The 24,943-nt window shown below is 40.4% G+C and overlaps 1 protein-coding gene across 3 annotated transcripts in view; it reads left to right on the top strand.

The window, feature by feature from the left end:
• The window catches only part of HDX (highly divergent homeobox), a 131,738-nt gene that overhangs the window by 31,257 nt on the left and 75,538 nt on the right, over positions 1-24,943 (top strand). For all 3 annotated transcript variants that reach the window (XM_033946834.1, XM_033946835.1, XM_033946836.1), the window contains exons 5-6: positions 4,062-5,174; positions 21,769-21,822. In XM_033946834.1, the coding sequence (XP_033802725.1) occupies positions 4,062-5,174; positions 21,769-21,822 (1,167 nt within the window). The remainder of the gene's footprint in view (positions 1-4,061; positions 5,175-21,768; positions 21,823-24,943) is intronic.

Here is a 24,943-nt window from a genome sequence, read left to right as displayed (position 1 = left end):
ATAGGAAATAATGGAAACTTGCTTTGATACGTTCCCACCCCCCCGAGGCCAGCGGCGCTGCTCTATCCCCCCCCATGAGAACTGACATTTCCCCCCCGCCCCCGAAGGTCCCCCCTGCGATTCGGCACCCTCCCCCCCGCGATCGGGCACTCCCCCACCGCGATTGGGAACCCCCCCGCCGCTTCTTACTTTCATCTGGGCCTGGGCATCAGCACCGGCATGTCCTGTGCGTTGGTGCCGGTGTCCGAAGATCGGACTCCTCTTCTTGCTGGGCCTTGAGCATATGCGCATGCTCAAGGCCTGCGAGTTCACGCTCAGAGAGAACGTGAACTCGCAGGCCTTGAGCATGCGCAGATGCTCAAAGCCCAGCAAGAAGAGGAGTCTGATCTTCGCGCACCGGCACCAATGCACAGGACATGCCGGTGCCCAGGCCCAGTTGAAAGTAAGAAGCGGCGGGGGAGTGCCGGATCGCGGGGGGGGGGGAGGGTGCTGAATGACAGGGGGAGGGTGCCGGATCGTGGGGGGAGGGTGCCGGATCGCGGGGGGCGCCGCTCGCAAATCAAGGGACGCTTTGTTTCCGAGGTGCTGATTTTGCGAATGTTTTGCTCGTCTTGCAAAACACTCGCAAACCGGTGCACTCGTAAACCGAGGTACCACTGTAAACATTTGTGCATGAGACAGATGGCAGCATAAAATCCTTATGGCTAAAAATTATATGTGAGAAGGGAAGGTGTATATGGTAGGGCTGCACTACTGTCCAGCAGGACAGAGCAGACAGATGAAGAAATGTTTACAGAGATTAGAAAAGCTGGCAGATTAGTCAGCACTACAATAATGGATGATTTCAATTACCCCAAAATTGACTGGATAAATGTTAAGTCCCTGTTCCTGTGTCATTCTTTAAAAGTAAAGAATGACATAGGAATAGAAATTCAAGGGCAAGGACTGAGAGTGGTAATTGACCTATCCTAGTTTGAGCATTCTGATACAGCAGTGCTGACGTTATGTATGATGAACTCTCTTGAGAGCTTAATATATACTATATTTGAATGGAACTCTCCTGGAACTACAGTTGAAAAAGGCATGAGCCAGATCTAAATAAACAGAGTAAATACCCTACTGAATATGAATTTTCTTGAATCATGCCAACCCTTGTTAATTTTCAGAACCTCATGCTTACAGCAGCACTGTCTTCTTGCTGCTGCTTTTAGCAGCTGTACATATAATGAAAATCTCTGAATAATCTAGTTTCTACTCTTTGCTACCTCCTCTCCACTCTCTGTTTTTGTTTGGAAATCTTGGGTTTCAGATTTACATCCAGCAACAGCTATGCCACAGCTGCCAGCAGTAAGGAACATCTGCCAGATTTGAGGTTCCCAACTGGCTCCATCTGACTTTTCCTTTTTTGTGTGGTTTTATTGAAAAAAAAAATTGCTTTAACTTCTTGCATGATTGGATTTATAACTGATTTCATTAAGAAAAAGCTGTATGTATAGCATGTAAATCCAGTACTTTGATTACTTAGATCTGTGAAAATGGGACCATGTAATGGCCCTCATCGTGTTTCAAAGAATGGCAAAATGTTAATTCTAGAAAACCCAAATCTCTGCAGGTAAACTGAAACGGTATGGTATTAACTGCCTTTTATGATGAGTTTACCTAAGGTAATGTACAACGAGGTACAGCTTGACATAAAATTTATAGTTGTATTAACAGAATTTATTTACTTAAAATTATTTATAACCTGCCTATCTACAAATCTAGGCAAGGAACAATAAACATACAAATGCAGATTGATGCACATTGGGAAGAATAACCTGAATCACAGTTACCAGATGCTAGGGTCCATCTTGGGGATTAGCGCTCAAGAAAAGGGTCTGGGTAGCATTGTGGACAATACAATGAAACCTTCCACCCAATGTGTGGTGGCGGCCAAAAAAGCAAACAGGATGCTAGGAATTATTTTAAAAGGGATGGTTAACAAGACTAAGAATGTTAATACCCCTGTATTGCTCCATGGTGCGAGCTCATCTGGAGTATTGCGTTCAATACTGGTATCTTTAACTCAAGAAAGATATAGTGGTGCTAGAAAAGGTTCAAAGAAGAGCGACCAAGATGATAAAGGGGATGGAACTCCTCTCATATGAGGAAAGACTAAAAAGGTTAGAGCTCTTCAGCTTGTAAAAGAGAAGGCTGAGGGGAGATATGATTGAAGTCTACAAAATCCTGAGTGGAGTAGAATGGGTACAAATGGATCGCTTTTTCACTCTGTCAAAATTTACAAAGGCTAGGGGACACTCGATGAAGTTACAGGAAAATACTTTTGAAACCAATAGGAGGAAATTTTTTTTCACTCAGAGAATAGTTAAGCTCTGGTACGCTTTGCCAGAGGTTGTGGTAAGAGCAGATAGCGTAGCTGGTTTTAAGAAAGGTTTGGACAAGTTCCTGGAGTAAAAGTCCATAGTCTGTTATTGAGAAAGACATAGGAGAAGCCACTGCTTGCCCTGGATCAGTAGCATGGAATATTGCTACTCCTTGGGTTTTGGCCAGGTACTAGTGACCTGGTTTGGCCACCGTGAGAACAGGATGCTAGGCTTGATGAACCATTGGTCTGACCCAGTAAGGATATTCTTATGTTTTTAAAATTGCTGCAGCATACAAGCCCACAGAATATGAGAAAGTGCCATGCATTTGAGGCAAAACAAGGAAGTTATACATCCCACCGTATGGGCTTGTGCTTGTGAATAGTACGTTTGCTGGATGGTATGGAAGAGGCATTCCTGTTAATTACATAATTTAAATTTTGGTTCCTAAGTAGTGCTGTCCAATTTGGCCAAAAGGTTTTCGATTTGATTCACTCATATGAATGGATTTTTCAATACAGTTCTTTAAGGCTACTATCAATAAATAGAAAATAAAATTCATTTTTTCCCTTATTTTGTTTGGTATTTTAATTTTTGTAATCATGTTGGTCCCAGTCTCTGATTTCCACTTTCCTCTGTCTTCTCTTAACTCTATTGCCAGGGTCTCCTAGTCCATTTGACATTTCTTCTCTGTCCATGTCCATCATTCCCTCTTTATCTCTTCTCCTATCTGTATCTTTATTCTTGCCCTGTCCAGCAGTACCCCTCTGTGATCCTAACCTCCTCCTCATGTTCAGCTTCCCTTATTCCTCCTTATCTTGTGTCCCCCTCCCCTCTTGTCCTCTCTCCCCTTTAATCTAGTGTCTCGCCTCCTTTTCTTTTCAACCTTTCCATCCAGCCTCTGCCCTTTCTCTGTTCCCTCCTCCTACCCTGACACCCATGCTGCTGCTACTGTTCTTTCTTTAGATAAGATGCTACTCACTACAAGGCCAGATTCTTCATTGGCGTGGCTGCTTGTTTCGCCCCTTTTGGACATCACTTCCTGTTCCAGGGTAGAGCTGACAGCCTACATAAATGCTGACTCTTGGCCCCATGCTGAGAAACTTGTTTTGCTGCTGTCACCACTGCTCTAGAGTTTAGCGGCAGCTTGGATGATAGTAGAAGGGAAAAGTTCTGATTTCTTCCCAAATGAATCGATTCAGTCAAAAACAAATTGACAAATCAAATCACGAATCAGACAGCACTACTCTTACATAATTGTAATGGAGATAATGGGGAGGACAAATATTTTAGTTTGGTCTATTGGTGAATGTGCATCTGCTATAGCAGCACATCATTAGTCATGAGTTTGACATATCTGGTTATTCTAGACCTGTGACCCTTAATCTAGTCCTTCAGACATTAGTCAGGTTTTCTGGATAGCCACAAATATGCATATGAGATGATTTAACGTGTTCTACTTTCTCTGCATGAAAATCATTCTCATTCATTGTTGGAAAGCCTGATTGGCTGGTTATGTCATTAGGGCACTTCTGAGAAGCATTGCTGTCGGCATCACATATACCAGGCTACATCATGAATGAAAATCGAGTGAAATACTTATTCTCCAGTTGTTCGTTATAATGTTCAGTGCTACCTAGAACACTGTTTAGTTTGGTTCATTTACAAACTAATGCAGGTAATGTTTCTCTTTCACAGACTTGGGTTGGCAATAAAAGGAGAAAAATGAGCAGCAGGAGTACACTGAATTCTGGTACAGTTTCGCAGAGGAGGCTTTCGAACTCTCCTACCATACCTCCAGAAGGAACGATTCGGAATGTGCCAAATATTGCCCGGTTCCAAAGCCAGCAGCCTCCTCAAACTTCTAGTGGTCAGGTGGTGTCTGGTGTATATAGCCCAACTGGTTCTTCCAGCTGGCAGGGTTCTGGGAAACAGTCTACCAGCCCGATTGCTGATGTACACAAAAATTCTGTCTCAAGGCAGGTTGGAAAAACCGAAATGGAGCTTCAGCAGCAGCAGCTAGTCTCTGTTCAGAGGCATGTTCCTGTTTCTAAAAACTCCTCACTGCCACTGGGTGAAAAAACTGTTGTCTTATCCTGGCAGTTGAGCCCTACAAACTCCGTGTACTCCAAAAAAAACTATGGTGGCTCTTCAGTCCATACTTCAGAAATGATAGTACCTCAAAAAACAGTAGCATGGCCCCGACAGTATAAAACAGAGTCATCTGGAGTTCAGAGGTCACATAGGCCTGAACACTCAAGTGCCAGCCTTGTGTCGCATGCTCCTAGTGGACAAAGAGGAGCTAGTGTTAGAAACTCTTCCTGTGGAACCCAGAATTTGGAAATCCGGGAAGTTTACTCATTGGCTGCTGCCGACCAGAAGCCAAGAATGATGGTGGGAAGTGCAGTGCAAAAACCCCGTGCCGTGGATGCTAGTTCTTTTTCCATTGCAATGGAGACAGGCGATGTTGATGAATACAGCAGGGAGGAAGAGCTGGCATCTATGGGAGCACAAGTACAAAATTACTTAAAGTATAGTGAGAATAGCAGCTCACCTCATGTGGAGGGCCAATGCTCCGTATCGCCTGTACCAGCAAGAACTGTCGGCTGTAATTCACAGCTGGTGACTGCAAGGGACATACCTGACAATTTACCCTATCATAACAGAGACTATCGTTTGTCACCAAGTACCTCATTACATACCACAACAGGTACATTGTATAGCAGTGCTAATCCATCAAGAAGTAACTTCTCTCCTCATTTTGCAGCATCAAATCAACTGAGGCTGTCGCAGAACCAAAACAATTATCAGGTAATCTGTTGATTGAGTTGCAGTTGTATTTTAGGTAGGGGAGGGCAAAAAGTTGCTTATTTTTATTTTGGTTTTTCTTGCCAAATTTAGAAATCCAGGATGACCCATATCTAGGCAGAGGCAGATGAGCTGTGAATTTATTCCATAGAAGGAGCCCTGATTCATTAAAAGGGTGGCTTTTCAAAAACATTAACTGACTAATTTCAGTAATTGGCTAAAAATGAATTCCATCTGCAAAATTTGTTTGGCTAAATGTACAAAGCATTCCAATTTGGCTGGCCTGAGATGAGTCCTAGATCTAACTAGCTAGGACACATTTTCAGCACTAACCAGCTAGATTTAACTAGATATCTCTTGTCTCACATGTATCGGTTCTAAATTAGGAAACTTCAGCTGGAAATCTGGCTGGTCGTATACAAATGAAAAATCTAGCTAAAGATAACTTTGGTAATTTTTGTCCTTATTGGATTTTTGAGAGTTGACTTTTGAATCCTTATTTTTGTATTCTGTTTGCGTTGGGGGGTGAATTTGGAATTGAGCCCTGTACTGAGAACTTTTAAGTACGCCAGCTCCTCAGTCAAAAGGTACAGTAAAAGTAATAATTTCACAGGAATCCAGTTGTATTCTATTCATTGAATTTGATATACCGCTTGTATAATATAATAGGCACATTAAACTACCCTTTCTGTCCTAGAAGGGCTCACAATCTTAAATTAACGTTCCTGAAAGAAAACATTGCTTCTATAAAAGAGGAATTGAAAAGAGGAAGGAAAGAAGAACCCCCAGAGAAAACAATATTAGCTACAAGGAACCCCAGAGTATCCAGGAAGGATGAAAATAAAGGTTACATTCCCAAAAATAAAATAGCAGGTAACAAAATGAATATATAAATTACAATCAAGCAAAAATAGAAGAATAAAGAAATAAAGGAAAAATTAAAACACTTATGAACTAATATAATACTTGTAGCCAAACTACTTAAAAATAAAGGTAGCAAGGAAAGTTAGAACAAATTAGATATTTTTGTGAGTCTGGTTTTAAAGAAGTTTAGAATGCTAAATTATAGAACTCATTCATAACATTCAGATTAAAATGTGCACAACAGAAAAGTTCCATGGGATATTTAAGATCTACAAGTTAGACATAACCTGAACTTGTCTTTCCGAGATCACCCGATTTGAGAAGAATGTCTGCCATTTTTTTGTCTCCTTACTAACCAGGTGTAGACTGCGATAAGCCAGAACCAAATATTTACTATTGAGCTAAGCAGAAAATAAGTATACAGGCTGGAATAAGTTGATATAAAAATCTAGTTTAGTGGGAATTACTTTCTAAAGGTTTCATCCTCTCCCCCCCCCCTCCCCCCACTCCAGTGTCCTAGTTTGGATTTTAGATTTAATTTATCTTTGCAGAGCCAGTGTTATGATGATTTGCATTCAGGTACATTAGGTATTTTGCTATGCCAATTTTCTGGCATTTCTAAGAAATGCAAACAGCCTTGAACAAGGTTCACTTTTTTTAATTTGGTTTGACAAGCTGAACTTGCAGCAGTTCTTAAACAAAGCCAAGTATTGCTCCGTTTGTGTTTTGGTTCATTTTCTCCAGTCCTACAGAGTCTAAAAGGATAATCTTTTCAGAACAGCAGATTAGATTATTTCTACTTATTATGTAAAGGAAAAAAATTTAGTTAATATATTTAAAACTTTAGTTGAACCTTTTTTATTTTTGTTTCAGAACAATGACATTCCCATGTAGCTTTTATTTTCCTTCCAGTTATAGCTTGAAAATCCACCCTTTATTGGATTATTTATAAAATCTTTGTACTATGAGAATTGGGAATAAAAGAACTTAGAGCCTGTGGTGTTATAAGCATCTCATATCTGAAACATTAGAAAAGGGTCTGCCAGTATTTCAGGGTCCGCTTAAATTTAAGTCACAGTAGATTATAAGGGCAACATTACAAATCTGTTGTGGCTAAAGATGAAGCCAATCTTCTGAACTTTAGACTATAGATATGGTTTCTTGAAATAGCCATGTTAACTGTATCATTTAATCTTCAAAGTTTGCTTAGAAACAATATTTTAGAAGTATTTTCTAATATATGAATTGTCTTGCATTTGCAGAGTTTAAAAATAAAATAGTAGTAGTAGCATTTATTTCCTGAAGTGAAACATGAACTGCTAGAATTTTTTTATTTTTTTGCTCCTACCTTGTTCAGGCAGTGATTTTCTTGGGTATAAAAACTAGTTTTTGAAGCACGCTGATAGAAACAAAGAAAAATGAAGGCAGATAAAGACCATATGGCCTATCTAGTCTGCCTAACCATGCCATCTACTATCCCCTCCTCTCCCTTAGAGAACCAACGTACTTATCACAAGGAGGTCCTTTTACTAAGGTGCACTAGCCGTTTTAGTGTGTGCTAAACGCTAACGCGTCCATAGACTATAATGGATGCGTTAATGTTTAGCGTGCACTAATATTTAGTGCGTGCTAAAACAGCTAGTGTGCCTTAGTAAAAGGACCCCAAGCTTTCTTGAATTCAGATACACTTTTTGTCTCCACCATCTCTGCAAAGTATTTTCTGAAGTTACTTCTGAATCTGTCCCTTTTCACTTTCATCCTGTGCCCCCCTCTTTACAGATGATGGGGAAAGGCAAACACTCCATCAAGTTATTTCCTTGGGGAGGAAGCGGGTATTTCAACTGCTATTCATAATCCTGATTATTATGATCTGAGGAAAGAAAATAGGGGACTTGGCTAATTTTACTGCACATGTACTGAGTGCCATATTTGATCACATTTCAGAGAAAATAATCTTCTTTAGAGCCAGCCTATCTAAAAATAGAATGTATTCTGTCTTTCTCCTGCAATCTGGTGACAGATTTTCTTTTGTTGGCATTCTGCTTTATCATTTGCAAGTACTGATAAATTAATAATTAAAAATATAATAAATAATTTGGGAATATCTGAGGGAAGACAGTAAGGAGAAATAACGGAAAAGCTGGACACTTGTTCCAAGACCTCTTCCAAATCATATTGCAGTGGCACTCAAACTGGTTTATGGGGCCCCTTCAAATGGAACCTTCGTTTACGAGCATAATTTGTTCCAGAAGCATGCTCGTAAATCAAGTTACTCGTATATCAAGGCGAGTTTCCCCATAGGAATGATTGGAAATTCGCTTTGATTCGTTCCACCAACCCCCCCCCCCCCACCCGAGGCTACCGGCGCTGCTCCACCACCCTCTCCCCCCCCCCCCCCCCCGCTCTAACCGGCATCGCACCTCCGTGCTGAGAGCGGCATCCGCCCGCCCTTCCTCTCAAACACGCTCCTTACCCCTTCTCGAGAGAACGAAGCCAGAAGACCTTGAGCATGCGCATATGCTCAAGGCCTGGTCCAGACAAGAGGCGGGAGCTTGCTTTCACTCTCACAACCAGCAGAAGGGGTAAGGAGCGTGGTTGAGAGGAAGGGCGGGCTGATGCCGCTTTCAGCACAGGGGTGCAATGTGGTTCATGCTGGGGGGGGGGTGCGATGCCAGTTAGAGCGGGGGAGAGGTGCTTGCATATCAGAACATGCTCGGTTTGCGAGGCAGAAGTTTGCTGAGTGTTTTGCTGGTCTTGCAAAACACTCGCAAACTGGGTTACTCGCAAACCGAAGTTCCACTGTATTTGGGTTTTCATTATATTCTGAGTAGTGGACTGTCGCTAGACTAAGCCATGCATACAGTGTGCTTCTCAATCCTGCCCCCCCCCCCAACAAGAAACAAGTGTCTTCAGCCAATCCCCAAAGAATAACATAGTGGAACTATCTACCTGCAGCTGGCACCATACAATAGCCAGCCCCCAGAAAATGTGAGAGACATAAGATGCAGAGGTCAATCTGTCTGAATGTTAAGAGGTAGAGAAAAACATTTTAGTTTTGGTTTAGTGATTTGAATATACCAGCTTTGGGAATTTGAATATGCTAACATAGAAATATGATGGCAGATAAAGGCCAAATGGCCCATCTGGTCTACCCATCCTCAGTAACCATTATCTCTTCCGCTTTCTTGAATTCAGACGCAGTCTCTGTCTGCACCACTTCTTCTGGGAGACTATTCCACGCATCTATTACCCTTTCTGTAAAAAAGTATTTTCTTAGATTACTCCTGAGCCTATCACCTCTTAACTTCTTCCTATGCCCTCTCATTCCAGAGCTTCCTTTAAAATGAAAGAGACTCAACTCATGCGCATTTACGCCACAGAAGTATTTAAACGTCTCTATCATATATCTCCCACCTCTTTACTTCATGCAAAATTGTCATTTCTTTAATAAGACATCTATTTTTTTCTGTGACCCTCCAAGTACCTACAAATCCAAAATGTGGCCCTGCAAAGGGTTTGAGTTTGAGACCACTGCCCTAAACTGTACCATTCCTTTGGGTTTTTGCAGCCCAAATGCATGACCTTGCATTTCTTAGCATCAAATTTTAGCTGCCAAATTTCAGACCATTCTTCAAGTTTCATTAGGTCTTTCTTCATGTTGTCACCATCCGGGGTGTCTGCTCTGTTGCAGATTTTGTTATTTTCCGCAAAGAGGCAAATTTTACCTGACAGCCCTTCAGCAATATCGTTTATAAAAATGTTGAAAAGAACAGGCCCACCACTGGTAACATCTCTTTCCTCAGAGCAATCTCCGTTAACCACTACCCTCAGTTGTCTTCCATTCAACCAGTTCTTGACTCAGCTCGTCACTTTAGGGCTCATCCCGAGGGCACAGTTTATTTATTAGACATCTGTGTGGAACACTGTCAAAGGCTTTGCTAAAATCTAAATACACCACATCTAGTGCACTCCCTCTACCCAATTCTCTTGTCACCCAGGCAAAGAAATCGATCAGATTTGTCTGACAAGGCGTCTACCTCTAATGAATCTGATATTCTTTGGATTGTGCACAGTTCAGAAGGATATGCATTTCTGTTTCTATAGTATTGCAGAGTCTGGCTTCTTAGAGTTTCCGGTTCAGTTTTTTGTCTATATTTCTAGTATTTTTTTTAAACATTTGATTATTTTTGAGCTTACAGAAAAATAAACAAAGTATACTATTCAAAAAATAGTTGAAACAGTTGAAAAGGAGAGGATGATCTGTATTTGTTGAGGTTCCAACCTTGATCTGCATATGGGACCGAGATTGAGGTATTTTGCAAGCATGTAGTTTACGTAGGGATTTTTAGCAGTCCATCTCGTTTCTCAATAAGTGTTTTCTAGGGAATGCAGTGATATTTACAATGCTGCATTTTTATGGACTGTGGAGTAGATATTGTGGTCTGCGTCCCTGCATGGTCATCTTGCCCGTTAAGGACTATCCTGGATGAGAGTAAGGTACCTTCCCTCTTCCCCTCCCCCCCACGAAAAAGAAATACTATATGTTTGTATTCGTTGGAAATAGTGCATGCAAATACATAGTAACATTGTAAATGTAACGGCAGATAAAGACCTGAATGGTCCATACATGTCATATGTATTCCTTAATGATTTAAGAAGGAAGAGTGTCCTGAAAACAAGTTTGACAACCACTGGATACATAGAGGGGCATAATCAAAAAAATACGTCTAAGTCCGTTTTGAGCCTAAGTTACTAGTCACCCAAAGTCGACAGCATTTAAAGTCCATTCTCAAAAAATACATCCAAATTTTTTTTTTTAATTTTGAGCATCGTCTACTTGTACGTCCAGCCGTTTGATTGTCTAGACCACAAGCCATCTATTGTTATACCCCATTCTCATCTAAAAAAATCATCCAAGTCAAAAATGCCTAGAACAAAACTTTATGGACCTGGGAGGGGTCAGCAAAGTGATGGACTGGCCACCCAGACATGGCAACAGAGTAATGGGGCACCTTACAGGGCACTGCTGTGAACTTCACAAAAAGGGTGCCACATAAACATCTCACCACAACTCCCTTGTTGACTCCCTGATGAGCCCATCAAAACACTCCCAAAACCTACTGAACCCACCTGTCTATAACTCCAATAGCCCTTATGGCTGCAGGTGTCACCTATGTGTCAGTGCAATAGGGTTTTGGTGGGTGAACATGTTTCATCATGAATGCATTGGTTAGCGTGGCTTTTGGGCCTGGGTCCTCCTCTCTGTGGTTCACTAGCCCACCCCCAAACTACTTAAGCCACCTCTATGCAGCTCTACTAGGCTTTCCTATGCCAGATGCTGATGTTCTGGAGACAGGTATGTTTTTATTCTGATTTTTATGGCGGTGTGGGGGGGGTGGTCATCAAGTTTGCAGACGACACAAAACTCTGCCGGGCAATCAGATCGCAGGAGGACAGTGAGGAACTCCAGAGTGATTTGTGTCGGTTAGAAAAATGGGCGGAGAAATGGCAGATGAAGTTCAACGTGGAGAAATGCAAGGTAATGCATTTAGGCAGTAAAAATAAGGAATACGAGTACAGAATGTCAGGTGCAACTCTGGGAAAAAGTGAACAAGAAAGGGATCTGGGTGTACTGATAGATAGGACCCTGAAGCCGTCGGCACAATGCGCGGCAGCGGCAAATAAGGCAAATAGAATGTTGGGCATGATAAAGAAAGGAATCTCGAGTAGATTGGAGAAAGTTATAATGCCGCTTTATAGGGCAATGGTCAGACCCCACTTGGAATACTGCGTCCAACATTGGTCTCCCTACTTAAAGAAGGATATAAAACTGCTGGAGAGGGTGCAGAGACGAGCAACTAAACTAGTGAAGGGTATGGAGAAACTGGAATATGAGGATCGACTTAAAACACTGGGATTGTTCTCCCTTGAGAAAAGGAGACTGTGTGGGGATATGATCGAAACCTTCAAAATACTGAAAGGAATCGACAAAATAGAGCAGAAAAAACTATTTACATTGTCCAATTTGACACGGACAAGAGGACATGAAATGAAGCTAAGGGGGGGCAAGTTCAGGACTAATATCAGGAAGTTCTGCTTCACACAGAGAGTGGTTGACATCTGGAATACTCTCCCAGGGGAGATTATTGCGGAATCGACAGTCCTAGGCTTCAAAAGCAAACTAGATGCATATCTCCTTGAGAGAGGCATATAAAGATATGGTTGGCTATAAAATAAGCCAGGTGTATACCTAGCAGGGCCTCCGCGTGTGCGGATCGCCGGACTTGATGGACCGAAGGTCTGATCCGGAGATGGCGCTTCTTATGTTCTTACGATCCCTTGGAGTGTGGAGGTGTCTGTACTTTGTTTCTGTACAGTGGTTATCTGGTCACTTTGGATACCTTCTGGATACTTACACCTGTTTTTTAGATTGCCTAAGTCACTACGTATAAGTTCCATCTAGGTAGTCTCGTTAAACTTTCGGTTATACTTGCAGTACAACTAAGTGAAGGTTGGCCCACGTCCTACCCAAATCCCGCCCTCAAAACTCCTCCTAAAATGCCCCTTTCAGCTCTGAGCGTACAGCAGCACTGAAAAGGCCTAAGCTGTTTTTAAGATACGTCTAAAAGCCATTTTGATTATCGGCACTTGGGCGACCTATCTTCAGATTGCCCAAGTACCGATTTAAGTGGATTTTTAGACATACTTTTTTTTTTTTTTTTTTTTAAATTATGAGTGTAATACTGGAACCAAGAGGCCATTCTTCCAACCTTGTGCTGATAGAAGAGTCCATTGCCATGATGTACTGTTAAAAAAATTATTTTAACTTTATTTATATTTTAGGAGATATTTATTGCATAGTGAGTAGTAAAACATCTTTCAGATGGAAAACATCAGAGCAGGGATAAAAGGTGTATAAATTCCCAGCACATTGGGCCTTATTCAGCACAAGGATTTTCCACTAGCAAAAAATGTGTTTGTCAGACTCATTGTGTTAGTATGGTCAGGAAATTCCTACTGTGATCCTCTGTAAGAAAACTGTGCAATAGTGTCTCTTGATTTACTGGTGTCATGCATTCCAAATTCTGACAATATAGTGAATTGAATCTAATCCCTTCATAATACCATTTTGGTTCTTTGTTGGGGGAGGGGGGTTAATTGTAGAAAATATAATAAGGTGGAGAGGATTTGCATGGGTTTAGAAAGGAAGACTCAGAGGATGTTACATCCAGAGAGCTACAGTAGGTTATACACTGCGGGTATTCTGATATCATCTCCATTCCCTCCCCCTCATAATGGCACAGATGGTTCTTTCCTTACAGAGACAAAGCCAGAGACAGACAGCGTTCCGGAAGGATGATCTCACTGTTGACTTCAGCAGCCTGTCCTCATCACGTGCTTCTCTGCCTAGCAGAGGGGTAGCTTGAGTATTGGCATCTCTGTGATTTTAAGGTTGCAGGGATGAGGAAAAGCTAATCTCTGTAGACTTTTCAGAGATCGTGGCTCTCACTCATATATATTTTCCGTTTGCTACAAATGATTTTATGGCTGTTCAGAGAAGCATTTTGAGATTACTGAAATTATTTGTACATGTTATTTAGGATTTCCATAAAAATTCTAAGGCCATTCAAGATATAGGCTGCTGCTTTTGGGCTCCCTATGTAGTGTGCAGAGGCTCCTAATGACCTTGCATGTATTATTATTGAGATTTTCAGTGCTTCCGAAAGGTAGCATATCTTGGAGAATAAGAATTTGTGAGGAAACCCATCATTCTTGGTTATTTATAACTAAAAGTATTGTCCACATACTACCTGAGCAGAGAGAATGTGTTGTCTTAGCTGTTCCTGAATCCTTATAAATTCATGAAAATGATTGCTACCTTTATACTGAGTACATCCAGGGAATTATGTATTTATATATGTACATAATTTTATGTAGGCTTGTTTAATCCCTGTATAATTTGCCCAGAAACACCCTGTGCCCCTCTCCCCTCCGATAACTCCCCAGCTTGCTTAACCTCCCTACAACACCCTAGTCCTGTCTAGATGTTCAGTCTACCCATACATTTAAAGGCAGAAGTGATTCCTGACCACTTGTGGTGCATCCTGCCAAACGAAGCAGTGCTTGGAAACATTACCTTATTTAGCAGACTGATTAGAATGCACCACTGAGGATCATGTATTGCCACTTAGAAAGATGGTGACAATAAATGGGCATCATTCCTGCCTTTAGGGTAGATGGGAAGTTGGAAAGCCCTGGGGAATGGGGAGAGAGAGATGTTGGATTTAGTGGGATAGAAGGGAATGAAGGAGAAAGACATGTTGGACCAGATGTGGAGGTAGAGATAGAGAAGGGGGGCAGAGAGATGCTGGTCCAAGTGGAGGAGGAAACAAGGTGATGCTGGATCTGGGGATGATTGTATGCCAGAAAAGGAGGTAGTGGGGGCAGAGAGTAAAGTACAATGAGTGTGTCTGTGATAGATGAAGGGGGGGGAGAGACAATATCTGGAGTGAGTTAAGTACACATGAGAGATATCTGCATAATTTTGAAAATTGTGGCATGCTCGTAATTCCCTGGGGTATAGCAGAAAGAGATGTTTAAAGCCACTCCCCCCCCCCAAAAAAAAAAAAAAAAAATCTAAATTGAATGGGCTAGTTCATACTATTTATTTTGTCCTTATTGTTGGTAAACACAATCAGACTGATCTGTATGAACCTGGCCATAAGTATATGCACTCGAAGGAGAGTGTGGTGCAGTAGTTAAAGCTACAGCCTCAGCACCTTGAAGTTGTGGGTTCAAACCCATGCTGCTCCTTCTGACCCTGGGCAAGTCACTTAGGGCTAGATTCACTAACCTTACCGCTCCATGGGCGATCCGATCTGTGACCGAGCGACTGATTCACAATGAGTCTTCATGCAAATCGACTCGATCGGAGGCACGCCCCACACCGACCACATGGATCGCTGAAGAGTGATCCCGCTGCATGCGTAGACCATCTTCTTTGCCTGTAGATGGTCTGTGCATGCTCTCTGCACAAGGAAGAGCTGGAAACTTTACTTTTTTCGCAAGCCCATAGTTTTAACCCTAGGTTTAAAGCGGGGCCGCTTTAAACCTGCAGATTAAAACCGTGGACTCGCACTGCAGGGAAGGGTGGCAGAGAGCAGGAGAGTCCTTCTCTGCATTTCAAGCCAGGAGAGTTGGGGAGGTTTTTTTGGGTAAGTATGGATGGAATTTCAGGGCTGCAGAGCAAAGAGCAGGGTGGCTGTACTTTGGGGGATGTTTTTACTGGATTTCAGGGCGGCAGGGCAGAGAGCAGCTGGGATTTCAGGGCGGCAAGGAGCAGCACAGTTGGCAAGGACGTGAGCGACTGGTCCTTAGCAGTCGCTTCTTTTTGGATTGGCCAGCCCAGTCGGTGTTCCTGAAATTGTTTAGTGAATCGCTGCCTTCCTACATTTGCATGCCATTTCCCCTCATTTGCATGCACGGATCGGATTGGAGGTTCATCGGCCACGAGATTAGTGAATCGAGTCGGTACATGATCGGTTGCCTTAGTGAATCTAGCCCTTAATCACCCCATTGCCTCAGGTACATTAGATAGATTGTGAGCCCACCGGGACAAACAGGGAAAAATGCTCAAGTACCTGAATAAATCCATGTAAACCGTTCTGAACTCCCCTGAGAGAACGGTATAGAAAACTAAATAAATTAATATTAGATTTGTTTATCTGCTTATGTGTACATTACAGTTTATAAGTGTTTCCAAATGAATTGCCTCCAAATGAATTTCCCTTCAAGGCATTGTACTAGAAATAGTTTGAATAAGAGATAGGGGCTGCTTTGTTTAGAAGGGTGTCTTTCAGCATTTGGGGCTAGATTCACTAAGGACACTGATCGTGTCCCAACCACTTTATGATCACTTTGCGACCCTGACCCGATTTACTAACCTCCCGCACCCGATCCGTGCATGCAAATGAGGGGGAACGGCATGCAAATGTAGTCAGGCAGCAATTCATTAAAAAAAAAAAAAAAAAAAGAGGAACACCGACTGGGCTGGCCGATCCCAAAACAAGCAACTGCAGAGGACCAGTTGCACACGTCCCTGCCGACTCTCCTGCTCCGTGCCACCCTGAAATCCCAGCCAACTTCCAACAGCCCTGCTCTCTGCCCTGCTCCATTTAGCTCTCTGCTCCCTCCTTGTTCACTGCTGCGATTCTCCTGCTGAAAAAAAGCTCTCTGCTCCTGTATGCCGCCCTTCCCTGCAGTTTGAGCCCGTGATTTTAACACACTTTAAACCCACTGGTTAAAACAACGGGCTTGCACTTCAGGGGAGGGTGGCAGAGAGCATAAGAGTCGGGGCGAGTAAAAAAAAAAAACAAAAACGGACAGCAAACGCATGCGCAGACCATCTACAGGCAAAGTGGGTAGTCTGCGCATGCGTCAGGATCGCTCTCCAGTGATCCGTGTCGTCGATGAGGGCCATGCCTCCAATTGCCCCCATTTTCATGAAGATGATTGGTGAATTGGTCGGCCTGCCTCGGATCGCCCAAGGATCAGGTAAGATCGGTGGGCTTAGTGAATCTAGGTCTTGGACTGTATGACTTGAATAAGAAGAATGGATGTTAACTTCCCATCTCTAATTCTTATGATGTATACCGTTCTAATTAGGTGCATACATTTCTTCTCTGCATAGGGTGTGAGGTAGCCTGTAAAAACTCCTAGAAAGCTTTTTATACATACTGTATAGGCTAGTACCATTCTTGCAGAGTCTGAGTGTTACTTAGCAACATACTATAGTTCTGTCATATTCTGCCTATATAAATTGTAAATTTTAGATGTGTGTGTGGTATTCATACACTTTATTTTTAGCTAGCACTTATGTAAAACCATTCTTAAGAAAGCAAAGCTGGGAGAACATCAGGATGCTTAATTCAGTTGTGGAAGCAATATAGCTGAGGCAGAAAGGCTGCTGATATCATCAGTAAGAGCACTCTTTTGGAATGTTTTCTGTCTTTAATTACTGGCAGGGAAATTTATACCCATGGTGCATGCTGTTATAGAAGAACTCAGATGAATGGGCTAACAGGTAAGGGCAAATGCATACCAATTAATAGTATCTCATTTAGTTAGTACGAGAAGAAACCCTGTATTTATTTGAAAACCCATTGATAATTTTAATTTTTTACCTATGTGTCACATTCAGTGTTGTTCTGGAGTTATTTATGTTCAGTATATTATGCTTTTTAAAATTTGCTATTTAGTGTGTGTCTAGTTGGCAGCAAGGAATATGTTTAGACTCCTCTTGCATAGCAATTGTGAGCCATTCCAGCTTTTATTGTGAGCTTCAGTAACTGAATAGAATCACTTTATCTGTACTCTCTTTCAGGAGTAAAAGATGTGTGCCTACTTAAGCTTAAAATAAAAGCTGCCTTTGCCCTAGCTGCTGTAATGCCAGAGTGTTAAACTGTGTCCTAGATCAATGTTCTTCAACCACCGGTCCATGGACCGGTGCTGGTCCACAGAAATTTCCTGCCGGTCCACAGGGCCGGCATGTGCTTCAGGCCCAAAACTGTGTTCTTCAACTGCCGGTCTGCGGTGCGATCGATGCGTTATTAATAAGATTATATTGTGTGTATATATGAAAAATGAATGGAAAAATAGTGTTACAATTAGGACTATGGGGACAGGGTCTGGCCCACGACTTAGCCCAGTGTTCTTCAACCGCCAGTCTATGCGGTCCACATTCTGCCGGTCCATAGGTGTAAAAAGGTTGAAGAACACTGTCCTAGATAACACCTTCCATCCCCTGCAAACTGAAAAACTTACAGTAAAGCTTTCTTTTGTTTGTTTGTTTGTTTTGCTAATTCACCATAAGAAATGGAAAAAAAAATACAGAAACAAAGCACTTAAACAGGCCCTTGTGAATTTGCTAAAATTTGGCAAGTGATTGAAAAACTTTAGACTTGTATATATTTAAAAACAAAGCAAAATTATGCAGATTCCACAGTAGGAATATATTAATGTGGTTTGAGGTTAGTTGCTTTGACCTGCTTTCCTGGGAATGGCTTTACTATGTTAATAATAAATGTCCCATTTTCAGCCCCAGCTGGTTGAGACATTGTAGATGTTCAGCAAATAGACCAACATAGTAATTTATATCATAACAGAAATGCTTCTTGAAATAGCACCAGAAGCTCTCCAGAGGCATGATCTAGATATTAAAAGCTACATTTTGCATTCCTTTTCATTTTTAATATGCCCAATGGTTCCCCTTCTGAGTGTGTTCTGTGGGGAACTTTTGCCTAAGCCTCCATTTTAGCATTGTTAAGATTGAAGAGGGGCCCTGGTGAGTGAAGCAGATATGATCTTTGCAGCCAGATAGCATTAGGACCTGCGACTGGTAGAACAGCAAATAGTTATTAAGATAAACCTGGAGGAAGCTAGTGTTCATCCCCAGGAGTGAGCAACATGGAATCTTGCTATTTTGTTTTGAGAAACTGCTAGGCTTTTGTGACTCGGATTGACTATAGCTGGAAACAGGAAACTGGCTAAATGGACCTTTCATCTAACTCAATAGATCTGATCTTATGTTGATAAACTATGACAACAGGTGAAGACTGTAAGGTCCAATTTGCTTCCTTTTTAAAATTCCATATATCCCAGCTGATCTATGGCTTCCCCTTCATTTTTTTTCCATGCTACCTTAAGCTTTGTTATTCTTGTCGTCATCAAGAGACTGTTTTCAGGTATCCACCAACATTTTCCATGAACAAATATATTTTTATATTTTCTTTTTAATTTAAAGTTTTATATAATGTTTTTAGTTAGGAATCTGTAGGTGACTTTGTATTTTTCTTTTATGTATGTTTTCTGATGTAAGCCACTTAGGGCTCCTTTTACGAAGGCAAGTTAGCGGTTAAACTAAACTAAACCTTAGGTTTATATACCGCATCATCTCCACAATCATAGAGCTCGGCACGGTTTACAAGAGTTGAGAGAGAAAGGAACTCCAATGAGGTTAAAGGGTATAGTGAGAAGGATATTTGGGGGGCTTAGGATGCCAAAGATGGGGTAGGTATTACATTTTTGAAAAAAGCCAGGTTTTCAGATGTTTGCATAATAGCGCACACTAAACCGCCGGCCGTGCTAGCCGCTACCGCCTCCTCTTGAGCAGGTGGTAGTTTTCCGACTAGCGCGTGATGAAAAGTTGCGTGCGCTAAAGCCGCTAATGCGGCTTCGTTAAAGGAGCCCTTAGGTTTAAGCAGGCTAGAAATGTTTTAATAAATAAAACGGATAACCTTAATGCCTGATTTCAAATTGATACGTCCAAAAAATTGTAGTGAAACACTCAACAGACTGTCTGCATCTTTTTCTTAACACTGACCCTTTTGCTTTAACTGCATGAGCCAGTACAAGATTCACACAGTTAATTGTTCTGAAAATATCCAGTTTTATATATATATGCGAGACTTGATATCACGTTGTTTGCATGTTTGTGTGAGAAAAGGACCGGGGCTTCCTGATCATCTTGTTATAGAACAGTGTATGACTTTCTGATTGCAATTAATTGTACTTGATTGCTTAAATTAATGACATTCATATTAATCTATTTTAGACTTTACAGAAACCAAATCCATTTTTCTGCACCTAAATGAATGCAGGAGATTTTTATATAATTGTTTGCTTCTCTGCTCGTCCTTGAGGGGAGTGAGGTACATATTACTATTGAATAACAAATTAATCTTGATGAAGATGCAAAAAGAATATTGATGTGCTTAATTTTTCAGAGTAGAATTGCTCTGGTCTTTATTTCATATATTGTATCAGTGTGCGTGCATTTATTATATAAAGGCAAAATTCTAGTTGTCAAACAAAACCTTCATCTTTGTTTCTTTGCTTATGATGCTGACGTAAAACAGACTACCTATACCGTAGCATATTTGTAGGCCAGATAATTTACATCATAGCTAAAACTCTGGGGCAGTATTCGTCATATGAGTTTGTTAGCACATACTGTGACAGTAATGAGGAACATGATAGCAATCTCTCAAACTTACTTCTGATAGGGTTCTGGTTCCAAACTTTGGGTGAAATAATGAAGTGGCTCTCAAAGTCCCAAATTGGCTCAGTCTCAAAATTTCTAGAACCTAAATCACTCAACATACTAATACATTCTCTGGTGATTTCCAAGATTGATTATTGTAGCTCCCTATTTAAGGGAATTACCCAGAAGAAAATAAGGCACTTACAAATTATCCAAAATGCATCTATTAAACTTATTATGAAAACAAAAAAATTTGATCATGTTTCACCACTCCTTAAGAAATCCCATTGGCTCCCGGTTTCTCATCGAATAACTTACAAAATATGTTTATTAACCCTTAAGACACTTCTCTCCAAGGCCGCAGCCTTCATTGACAGACTTCTTATTCCTTATGCCCCCACTAGAATGCTCAGATCCAATGACCAACATTAACTGACAGTTCCCTCCCTTAAAATTATTTAACACATGATGGCAATACATTTTCTCACTCATGGCACCGCAAACGTGGAACTCTCTTCCCATTCATTTAAGAGAAGAAAGTTTTCTCGATAGATTTAAGAGTAAGTTAAAATGCTTTCCTTTTGACCTTTAACTCTTCAAGTTAGGATAGTGCCTTCAACTTTCAACCCCTGATTTCTTTTGCAAAGATATACTTCCACATTTCTTGTTCTCATTCTAATTATTTTTTCCAAAGACCTTATTTACATTCCATTCTTTATTCTCTCCTCTTTTGCCATTTCTCCAAACCCTTCCTTTTATCTTCCCCCTATTTGTCTTCTTTCCTATCTTATTTATTTATTTAAAAATGTGTGTGTATGTGTATTTATATATAAATTTTCCATAGTAACAAGCATATTGTATTTCTCACCTCTCTTTCCCATCGGCACCGTAAGTCCTGTAAGTCATGTCTTTGTCTTATATATTGTACTCCCTGAATGTTGTAAAACGTTTTAGCTTTGTTCATCGCTTAGAAGTATGATAAAAGCGATTAATCAAATTTTAAATAAAACTTGAAACTTGGAAGGTAGACGTATAGAAAGCAGGTTTGAAAAGTGTATCATTCAGTTAATTGATGACGTAGTTTGGTGCAGCGTCAGAAGAAGTCCATGATGAATCTTCAGTGATGATCAGGTGGAAAGGAGCAGAGAGTGATGATGTACAAACAGGAAAATATAGGACAGTGCAAAGTAAGCTCAGCATAATTGACAATGCATTAGTAAAATATTAGCTAAAAGTACAAGTTTATATCAGATCATGTAGCATACTTTTTTATAGAAATGTATTTTTAAATTATTTCAGTAGTACTATTTCAGTAGTACTGAACATCTTTAGCTGAAATTCAGTCCTTATTCATATTTGGTGGACATTTTCAGAAAAAGTTTTAAAAATATTTTTTAATATAGGCTTATTTTACACTCATTTTTATAAAGATCAAGATAGCTAAATGTATGGAGAAATATTTGTACTTGTTGCCTCGAATCTGACAGTAGGTGCTATTTCATAGCTGGGTGTCCTTTAGAATATTTTTTTGATATTTGCTCCTAAGGTCAGTGGTGATTTCATTTTCTGCAACCTCTCAGTTTTAATGCCAATTTTTATCTTTTTAACTTGCAAGGGTGAATGTACAGCATGGTATTTTACTGATAGAAGTAAAACCTTGGAGTATGGCTAATCCTTTTGTTGCTTTTGCAGATTTCAGGAAACCTCACTGTGCCTTGGATTACAGGCTGCTCAAGGAAAAGAACAGTAAGTAATATTTAAATTGGTGACTTGCTAAGCCAGTGAATAGAAATGATATGAGATGTTAACATGAAAGTGTAAATTTTCTTCAGTGTATTTGGTGAGGTACCCTTTTTCTCTTTAAACCTGCACGTCTGAAAAAGGTAAACTAACCCGTTACCTCATTTCATATGAGGTCCTCCCTATAGAATAAATCAAGTCTTTTGACTTCTGTAGGCACTGAAGGTAGTATGTTTTTGTTTTATCATCAGACTCATGTACAGGGCTGACTCAAGAAGGAACCAGCCTTTGCTGTGATGGCCCCACATTAGAAGAAATGTGTGGCAACTTAAATACCATTGCTTACTGAGTTTTTGGACTTAAAAACATTCAATGCTTTTAGATTTCAGAGATGACCTTCTCCACTTTTTCAGTTTCTTTTGCTTCTGCCATATTTTGTCTCCTTATCTGTACATGTGCAAACTTGGCATCCTCCGAGCTCCTCTTACTGGTCCAGTAAGTCCAGAAGCAACTTGGAATGCACTCCAACCATTGATAATAGGAAGAGTTTAAGTAGTTCAAAGCAGTAGTCATCTCTTGAAGTGGAGATTCAAACCCAGTGCCAATTAGCCACTCCGGTTTATATTCCAGCTGTAGCTGGTCTTTATCTGCCTGTAGATAGATTTCATTAATTCTCCCTTCTTTCTCCTCCAATCTTCGCTCTCTTTTTTTTTTTTACCTTTCAGCTACTTACTTTCCATTTCCTACTCTTACATCTATAGTCTTCCCATTCTTGATCAATTTTTTCCCTATCTCTTATTATTTTTTATCCTTTACTAATGTTCTGGTAGCATATATTCACTCTATATCTAGCCTTCACCCAGGGCTGTGGAGTCAGTACATAAAACCTTTGACTCCAAGTTCCTTATGTATGGTATCTCCACTCCAACTCGTATTTATATATGTATATAGGTGTTGTACTATATGCATGGCTTCTTGGGATTTTGTTTTTATTTATTTTTATCATTTTTGGTCAGCTATTATGAAGATATGAAACTGAACTATAATAAATTAGGAAGAATATAACTAGAATTATCTAGGATGAGATTAAATAAGGTGAATATAATACCGTTGCTAGAGCTATTTTAGGATGCATGTAAATTAACAATACTTAGTTGAAATGCTTAACCTATTTTGGATGATGTAAATGTAGGATGCTAAGTTAGAATGGTTAACTACAATCTTGAACATCATACATTTATTTGCTAGAATTATTTAGGATGTGTGTAAGCATAGCATACATATATAATAGTGTAACAATGCTAATGCACAAGATAGTGTATTGTAACACCATTACAGAAGCTCATGTAAACCGCTCTGAATTGACTCACCCAGTCATTAGTAGCAGTATGGAAACTTTCAATAAACATATTATGAATTTGGCATTTCTGCTCTGTGTGCGACCGAGATATTCTGTTAGCATGATTTCTCTATGCAGCATTTTGTAGTAATTTGACTTGCTCAGTTGTCTCGATAGTGGAGGAGATATTTGTGAGGGGGGAGGATAGGCAGGGTTTTTTTTTATTCTTGTTCTGTATTTGTGATTTATTAAATGACTGTTGTACAGAATATTGTTACTTTTTATACTTCAATAAAATGATTTCAATATAAAATCATAACTATTCGAGGCTTGAGCGGATGAGATCAGATAGAGTTTGCAGGGATAGGATGGGGATGTGGACAAACTTTGTCCCCTTGTCATTCTCTAGATGCCACTTTCACTAATATAAATATCATAAAATATATTTTGTAATCAAGAACTTTATATCAAAATTTATTCTAAAAGTAAAACATATCCTGAAAAAAATGGGTTAATCAAATTATTATCTGTGAAATAAGATGTTTAAATATTATAATATTTGCATGACATACAATTTAACTCTATTAGGTGTCGGAGTTAGTCAGCACATTTTTACCGACACCGACTCCAGTAACCCCAAAATGGCTTTTGTCTCTGACTCCACAGTTTTGCCCTTATTTGGCTTCATCTATCCCTCTGGTACTGCTCAGCAACCCCTTCCTGTTACTCATCTTCTCTTCACTTCTAGTCTTTTTCTTAAGTCTTACACCTTATCCATTCACTCATTTGCCTCCCGTTGTTATCCTATATCACCTTGCCCAGAGACCTGCCTACTTCATTTCTCTCATCCTTTTCAAAGCCTGTCTTCTAAACTGGTCCTAATCTTCCCCCAACACTACAGACCATTTCCATCTCAACATTTTTCTCCTGTCTTGCATTTCTCTCGTTTCTGACCCAGTCAACTAATCCCTGTTGCCCTTATCTGATTATTTAACACTACTATCCCTCCACCTAATCCACAAGTCCACACTTAAAATTTCACCCAAGCCCCGAATCCCCTTGTGTACAAAAAGAGCACATGCAATTCTATGGACCAGTGCTGAAATGTTTTAGAGAATGACACAGGGACAAATTTTGTCCTCATAGGCTCTGTCCCCACACACCCTTCCCTGCCAACTCTGTCCCCGCGTGTCCCCATCTTCCCCTCTGGCTCTGTCCCTGCACACACCCTCTCCAGCTTTGTCTCCTCATCCCCTCTGTTGTCCCCCCGTGCCCCCTCCCCCATGAGCTGTGCTTCTTCACCTGCGCCCCTTCCTTCACATATTCTCTTCCCCCATGGGCTCTGTCCTCATTTGATTTTGTATTTAAATCTTTTTATTAAATTATAAAAAGGGACAATATTCTGTACAACTTTTTATAAATCATAAATAGAGCCTTCTGTTTTGAACTGGTTTTGGTACAACCTTCCCAAAGATTCAGTTATCTATGTTTTAACATCATCTGGGAAGTTAATTGGATTATTTGTCAGACATGGGTGTAGAAGAGAACCATCATGTGCAAAATGAGCAATCTTGCATTTCAAGTAAATTTCTTTGATATCATGCAATAATGTGAAAGTGAACCTCAAACACCCAGGCATCGATAAAAATCTTGTGCCTTTACTGGAGTAATGATTCTTCTCATCGGTTCACTATAATATCACATTAAGAAACTGCTCTTATATCAAACTTGTGAAATAAAGTTAAATCACAAAACACTTATCTTCATCCCAATGAAGACTCAACCATT

The sequence above is a fragment of the Geotrypetes seraphini genome, chromosome 5, assembly GCF_902459505.1.
Source record: "Geotrypetes seraphini chromosome 5, aGeoSer1.1, whole genome shotgun sequence".
NCBI classification, from domain to species: Eukaryota; Metazoa; Chordata; class Amphibia; order Gymnophiona; family Dermophiidae; genus Geotrypetes; species Geotrypetes seraphini.
Note: the sequence above shows the minus strand (reverse complement) of the source record. Positions and strands in the feature narration are given on the sequence as shown.